Source organism: Oculina patagonica, chromosome 12 (genome assembly GCF_052425735.1).
Source record: "Oculina patagonica isolate OP01 chromosome 12, crgOcupat, whole genome shotgun sequence".
NCBI classification, from domain to species: domain Eukaryota; kingdom Metazoa; phylum Cnidaria; class Anthozoa; order Scleractinia; family Oculinidae; genus Oculina; species Oculina patagonica.
In genome coordinates this window covers 20,911,083-20,918,979 of record NC_135769.1, presented here as the reverse complement: position 1 = coordinate 20,918,979, position 7,897 = coordinate 20,911,083, and the positions used below count along the sequence as shown (strand labels likewise).

Here is a 7,897-nt window from a genome sequence, read left to right as displayed (position 1 = left end):
AATTACTCCAAAACTTGTAAGTGACCAAGATCGTGACTCAGGTAATTTACTGTTTTGTGATTAATGAGTCCACCGCCTCCCACCCGGGAGTTGTTGCATGATGATCGAAATAAGGCTGCGAAAACCAACTAACAGCAGCGAAGGAGTCAAGCTGGTCTAAAGCAGTACCCAGAAATTCTCAAAATCTCACAAGTTGCGCCACAGTGGGAAATTTTTAATTTTCAGACGTTATAAGTACAAGTTACACGAAAAATCGTCTAGTAAAATATAACAGTTCTAAATATTTTTCGCTGTTTAGTTACATCGAATTATTAATGGAGAAAAAAGCACAAAGTTAGATTACATCCAAGTCAGCTTCTGTTCATTTTAGAGCACATCAACACGACTTTTGACGGAAATATTCATCATAACTAACCCAGCTTCAACTACACCAAGAGGAGCATTTGTGCTTGTTTCTAGAAGTGTTACATTTGTGCGTCTGAACCGTCCAGGAACAAATCTCGAGTACAGATCAAGAAATCCCTGCTTGAATGCTGAATTGCGCAATCCATACATAATAGGATTACATATACTGTTCAGATAACCGAGTAGCAACGATGCCATATCCACCGCGCGAGGCAAGGGGCTTGGATAATACACATCAAAGAACATGGTTATAGCAAATGGTGCCCAACAAATGATGAACAGGGCGACCACGAGAAGAAACGTGTTTGTCATTTTAGTTTCTTCCGGTGTGACTTGAAAGTTCTGCGAATTTGTTTCTAAATCCTGTTTAGACTCGCCTTGCCTGTTCATCTGTGGATTGTCAGCCATGTCGTGGTCTAGTTTGCTATCTTGATTGTTTTGAGGATCATTTTCTTCTGTAGGCTCGCGAAATTGGTAGCGTTGAGGTTGTGGCGTGAGGTTATTCCTTGAAACCGCAATTCTTCTTTTCAGATTCTTTGTGAATGTCAAAATGTTGTAATACGAAAAGGCCATTGCGGCTAGAGGCCCGAAAAAGCAGACTGTGATCATGAAATACATGAAGTACACGTTTGAAGGCCAGTAAACAAAGCAGTACGATTTTCCAGGAATGAAGCGGTATTCTGCCCAGCCGAAAAGCGGAGGTAAAGCCAAAGATATCGAGACTGCCCACACTGCGGCGGCGTAGAGCAAGGCTTTTTCTTCGAGAAGGTCTTTCTGTAAGTGTTCCATTTGACGATGTAAAAATACCGGTTGATAGCGATCATACCAAGAGATAAAACGGACGCAATAAAAGATAAAATTGTAAAAAAGCCGAGCGCAATGCAAGCTGTGTCACCGAACATCCAGCGCCGTGTAATGACCGTCACCACAGTAAATGGAATGCTTAGAACTGACACCATGATGTCTGCCGCGGCCAGGTTTAGAATGTACAAGTTGGTGATGGTGCGAAGATCTCTGCTCTTGTATACGATTATGTATAAGCTTAAATTCCCGATTAAAGCCGCCAAGCAAATGACACAGAGGATAGTTGTCTCTGAGACCGTGGCTAACAGACTTAATGACATGTCAGAACTTCGTTCAATTCCGCGAATCCAAACTAATGTATTGGTTTTGTCGCTAAACAGCTTAATGTTGTCGGAGTGTTCAAGTTGTCTAGTACGCAAAGAAAATTTCCTTTTTTAAGAAATTGTTTCCGAAACGAAAACAAAGGGGTATAAAATTTTGCTGTTTGTATGACTATATTTGTGAAAGTTCCAGCAAACGAAAAAGATAATAGATCTCTCCCCGACTGCCGTTTTCGCAAACCTTACCTGCAACCTACTTACTATTTTGAGAGTCTGTTTCTGTTTTCTTTCCATCGGAAAGGCAATTTGAATAAAAATAACGATAGGAAGTCCGTTGTTTGCTCAGTCGAAAGACTATATTCAAGAAGGAAACAATGGGTATAATTAGGATTGAATACTTTTGTTCCACTACAAATTGACGGTAAAAAAATAAAATGTATATAAGTTTTCAATATAACAGGGCAAACGGCTCTTGCAATTGGGGCAGAGAATTGGGGCTTGCGAGTTAAAACCGGCGCGAACGAATTTATAGTTGGCTATCGACTTCGCTTTCCTTAATTCATCTCTATTAGTGGGTACGTACGTTTTGTAAGCAATCACCTGCTTTAGGCAACATTATGTCCTGAAAAAATAGGCGAGCACTTAACAGGAAGGTGGCCTACGTAAATAACGCAGTTGTTTTATTCCAGAAGTGCACAATTCTCTATAAACGTGCTGGACGTTCTTCATACTGCGTGGCACTAGAAAATTGCAACTGAAATAAAATAGGGATTGAAGGTTCCAAAAAGGTTTTTTTTTTTAAAAAAAAAAAAAAAAAAAAAAACCGACGTTTTGGGCAATAGCCCTTCTTCACATTTACCACCGCAGAAAGGCTATTGCCCGAAACATCTGGTTTCTTTTTGAAAAATCCTTTTTGGTACTTTCCATCCCTATTTTATTTCACTGGAAACATCACGACCGCCTGTTTGAGTACTGTAAAATTAAAACAGAACGGTTTTCCAGTTCTTGCTTATGTTGAAGTATTAGCAAAGGCTGTTCACATTACTCGAGCCGCAGAGGCGGCGGAGCGTTTTGAAACGTGGGGGCCCACCGTACTCCAAGCCAAGTGCATATCCCCCCCCCCCCCCCCGGTGGGGGCGCATCCACCTACTCAAATTTTCCAAAATGTCTTTAACAGTGTCCGTTGTGTCCGCAATCGATTTGGGACGATGTATAACTAGGCAGTTCAGACGATCCTGCTTCAGGGTGCTTTTTTGGCTGTCCTTTAGATGTCGGAGGGCAGAAAATGTACGCTTTGCAGTCGCTGATGTCACAAGCAATGTCAAATACAATCTTTACAGATTGCAGACCTCTGATCTCCTAGTAGCGTTTTGGGGAAATAAGTTTCGTTGAAAGTCCAACAGCATAATATCCCGCCAAGGACGATCCTGATAAAACGATTTGTGTCTTGACAAACCAATTGTATGCTGCGCTAGCGATACTTTCGGCACTGAAATATGGGGGGCTGATCCCCCCCCCCCCACCATTTTTTGTTTGGGGGGCTACAGCCCTCTGATCCTCCCCCACTGCTCCGCCGCCTTTGCGAGGAAATACATACAAGGGTATTGGTTCATCTTGCTTTCGTTGCAAGACTGATATGAAGGGGAGAAAACGTAACGCTTTATTTAATCAAAATGTTTAGTTCAACACAGTGTTCGTATGGGTCATGGAGAACCTGGAAAGTGATGGAATTGAAGAATTTTTTTTCCAGGCCTGGAAAAATATGATATTTAAGTGTGGGCCATAGAAGTCATGGAAAATTATGTTGATTGTACAAAATAAATTTGGCAGAGTGTTTTTTTTGTGAAGGAAGAAAGGTAAGCATGGTAAGACCGTATCCGAAATCAAGATAATTTTTGAGAATTTCCAAAAAAATGATCAAATTTAGGTAAAGCTGAGTATGAACCCTGTCATCATATATTTTAAATTCTTATTTTCATTTTGTACCCTACAGAGCTTTTCCTTTCTCGTTGCGTTGTTTCGAAATTCAAATCAAATGAAATCAATTTTATTCAGACACGTAACACCTAGGAACATGTCTAGGAGCACTTAAGTTCTCGTAATTAACGTGTAACGTGTTTCTAATTGAAAGCCTGGTTCTCATGTGGTCGCCCCGATCGTTTCTATCGCATCGATTGTTTGCAACTACTGAGACGATTGTAGGCGATGAAAGCGATCAGGGGGTTCTCATATGATCATCCCGATCGCCTGGTATGAGCGAAGACCTACGAAAAACAATCATTATAGCGTTATATTAGATCCAGCACAATGACAACCTTCAATGAAAGAGCAAAACTTGTGGCGTCCTATCTTGTCAGTATTGCAGTTTTACGGCGAAGAAGGGAAAGAAAAGCTAGAAGGAAAGAACACGGGCGATTCAAGCGATCATGATCAACCCAATCGCCGCAGACGTTAGCGATCGTCTGTGTAATGCTCTCAGAGAACCAATGCTCAAATAAACAATATATTAAAAAGAAACTAAATCCAAAAATCTAAAACGTTTAAAATTATTGTTGACATTTACAATTAATATTTACAAGTGAAATAAAACATATTGAAAATGTTCTCAGTCATTTTTAAACTTTCAGACGTGAAAAAAAAAGAGCGGCGGAACACTACTGTTCTAAATATATTTTTTTTTTCGATTCTATTACGTTAAATCGAATTATTAATCGAGAATGGAGCACAAAGTTTGATTAATTTCAAACCAGCTTCTGTTCAGTTTAGAGCATGTTAATGCGACTTTTGACGGAAATATTCATTAGAACCATCCCAGCTTCAACTACACCAAGAGGAGCATTTGTGCTTGTTTCTAGAAGTGTTACATTTGTGCGTCTGAACCGTCCAGGAACAAATCTCGAGTACAGATCAAGAAATCCCTGTTTGAATGCTGAATTGCGCAATCCATACATAATAGGATTACATATACTGTTCAGATAACCGAGAAGCAACGATGCCATATCCACCGCGCGAGGCAAGGGGCTTGGATAATACACATCAAAGAACATGGTTATAGCAAATGGTGCCCAACAAATGATGAACAGGGCGACCACGAGAAGAAACGTGTTTGTCATTTTAGTTTCTTCCGGTGTGACTTGAAAGTTCTGCGATTTTGATTCCGAATCCTGTTTAGACTTGCCTTGCTTGTTTATCTGTTGATTGTCAGCCACGTCGCAGTCTAGCTCGCTATCTTGATTGTTTTGATTATTATTTTTTGCTGTAGGCTCGAGAAGATAGGCTGTGCGAGGCTGATGTTGTTGAGGTTGTGGCGTAAGGTTATTCCTTGAAACCGCAATTCGTCTTTTTAGATTCCTTGTGAATGTCAAAATGTTGTAGTACGAAAAGGCCATCGCGGCTAGAGGCCCAATAAAGCAGACTGTGATCATGAAATACATAAAGTACACGTTTGAAGGCCAGTAAACAAAACAGTACGATTTTCCAGGAATGAAGCGATATTCTGCCCAGCCGAAAAGCGGAGGTAAAGCCAAAGATATCGAGACTGCCCACACTGCGGCGGCGTAGAGCAAGGCTTTCTTCTTCGAGAAGGTCTTTGTGTAAGTGTTCCATTTGACGATGTAAAAATAGCGGTTGATAGCGATCATACCAAGAGACAAAACGGACGAAATGAAGGATAAAAACGTGAAAAAGCCAAGCGCCACGCAAGCTGTGTCACCGAACAGCCAGCGCCCTGTAATTACCGTCACCATAGTGAATGGAATGCTTAGAACTGACACCATGATGTCTGCCGCGGCCAGGTTTAGAATGTACAAGTTGGTGATGGTGCGAAGATCTTTGTTCTTGTAAACGATGATGTATAAACTCAAGTTACCGATTAAAGCCGCTAAACAAATGACACAGAGGATAGTTGTCTCTGAGACCGTGGTTAACAGACTTAACGACATGTCAGTTTTTTGTTCAATTCCGCGAATCCAAACTAATGTATTGGTTTTCGTCGCTAAACAGCAACTTTGCCTGAGCGTTCTGCTTCAAGTTGTCTAGTGCGCAAAGAAAATTTCCTTTTTTAAGAACTTTTTTCCGAAAACGAAAACAAAAGAGATGGAAAATTTAGCTGTTTCCATGAATACATTTGTGAAAGTTCCAGAAAACCAAGACGATAAGAGATCTTGCCCTGTTTGCCGGCTTCGCAAACCGTGCTCGCAACCTGAAAGTCTGTTTCTGTTTTCTGTTTTCTTTTGATCGGAAAGGCAATTTGAATGAAAATAAACGTTAGGAAGTTTATTGTTTTTTTCATCGAAATACTATAGTCAAGAAGGAAGCACCAGGGATAACACAAGTTTGAATACTTTTGTTCCACTACAAATTGACGGTAAAAAATAAAATATATAGTAGTTTTCATTATTATGGGGAAAACGGTTCTGTGGCGGACCGAACGAATTTATAGTTGTCTATCGACTTCAGTTTCTTTATTAATTCGTCTGTGTTAGTGGGTACTTTTCGTAAGCATTAACCTGCCATAGGCTACATTATGTCTTGACAAAATAGGTGAGCGCGGGGGGCGTACTGGAAAGACAGATAATTTAATAATTTTTATCTTGATATTCCCATAAGAAGTGTAAAACTTTCGTTTATTCAGGGTTCGTACGGGTCCTGGAAAACCTGGGAAGTCCTTGAATTTTATTGTGGCACTTTCCAGGAATGGAAAGTCCTGGAAAAAGACTACCGGTCCTAGAAAGTTCTGGAAATAAGACAGTCAGGAGAAATAATATTGAGATCTTGGGAGTGAAAGGGTTAATGTGAATTTTGGAGGCCTGAAAAAACAATCTGAGTCCTTGAAAAGTATTGGAAAATTGTTTGTGAAAAAGGGTACGAAGATTGCAGTATAAATACGCAAGGAGACAAGTTTCTTCAAATAACGCGCAGATATAGCTAACGAGGCGAACACCTTTCGTATTTTAAACACATCTACAATTATGCTCGACGGAAGGGCTAATGAACGGAACTTTTATTTTTCTTGGGGTCTTATTCTTCTTTAATTAATTTCACTCTGAATTATTTACAGCCTGTTTTGATCAATGAATATAAACAGTGTTCACAATCCGTTTGACAAGCGGACGAAACGAAAAGGTTTCATTTAAGCGCAAACTCGGTAACATTTCGGTAAGGTTCGGATCCAACCGACTGTATGTAGGGCTTCCGACGGCAATGGAAATCGGAGGAGTGTGGAATAACGCGTTACAATCCGCTGTCGCTGTTCGGACGACATTAGCTTCTTTAAAACTTTATTCTTAGAGTAAAAATTCCAGATGTTCCGCTGGTCTCATGGCCGCCAGTGGAAAAACAAAGCTAACGGAGCTATTCTTAAATGGTAAACGAATCCGAGAGCGACCCATTTGTAAGCGAAGATGCTGTCAATTACAATCTGGAATCTAACAGCTGTGTTGATTTTAGTGTATATTTCATTTTCTTGACCAATTAGAAACCCAGTTGAAACAAATCTTAAAATTTGTTGCCTTGGGAACAGTGCTTAAAATAACAGCAATCATTTTATTGCTTTCAGGGGCGTAGCTAGCCTATAGGCCCGTAGGCCCGGGCCTACAAATTTTTAACCCGCTCAAATTTTCATGTATAATAGAGAACAATTCAGGCTGAAGCACTTTCAAGATGAAATCGAAAGCGCAAAAAACCTTTCGCGATTGGTCAAGCCTCAGCAAGTAGAAACTCGGAAGACTTCTAGAGTAGCCAGCCAAGTGATAGGGTATGCGTCGTTAAAGACAAGTGCGTTTGTATATTTGACAATGTCTGAAAGTTGGCCTATTCTCTGTAGTACAGTGGAATCCCGATATAACGATCCTTGATATAACGATATTCCCGATATAACGATGAATATTATCCGTCCCGGCAAAAGTTACAGTACAATGTATGGGTCTGAACCCCGATATGACGATCTTCGATCTTCCCGATTTAACGATGAGAATTTAGCGGACCGAAAGTAAAATCTTCCCCGATATAACGATATAATCAGTATACACATTCACAATTTGAGCAAAACATCGAATTTAATGCAATAACATAACAGTAATCGAGTAATCTTTAACGTTTCTGTTAATAGTTTTGTACGACGATATACGAGAATGATACTATGTTCAAAGGCTCTTTATCAACTTTATCCTCTTTATCCTCCTTTAATATGCAGTAAAAAGTATTTGTTAAGTTTACCCCGATATAACGATATTTTCGGTCATTTTACGGCCATATCGTTATATCGGGAGTTTCAATATAACGATTCTTCGATATAACGATATAATTTTACTGCTCCTACTGCTCGTTATATCGGGGTTCCACTGTAAAATGTAAATATCTAGCTAGTG

At 40.0% G+C, this 7,897-nt stretch overlaps 2 protein-coding genes and 1 pseudogene across 2 annotated transcripts in view; 1 reads left to right on the top strand and 2 right to left on the bottom strand.

Annotated features, from left to right (window-relative positions):
* The window catches only part of LOC144633984 (L-xylulose reductase-like), a 133,913-nt gene that overhangs the window by 84,424 nt on the left and 41,592 nt on the right, over positions 1–7,897 (top strand). The gene's annotated exons all lie outside the window — the stretch shown is intronic.
* On the bottom strand, positions 367–2,123 carry LOC144633477 (putative G-protein coupled receptor No18; annotated as a pseudogene).
* On the bottom strand, positions 4,292–6,073 carry LOC144633476 (melatonin receptor type 1B-B-like). The gene has a single exon (XM_078492336.1). It carries the CDS (start codon positions 5,468–5,470, stop codon positions 4,292–4,294), a length of 1,179 nt encoding a protein of 392 aa, XP_078348462.1. The 5' UTR covers positions 5,471–6,073.

Coding starts and splice junctions, on each gene's coding strand:
- LOC144633476 (XM_078492336.1), bottom strand. CDS start 5,470: ATGTCGTTAAGTCTGTTAACCACGGTCTCAGAGACAACTATCCTCTGT.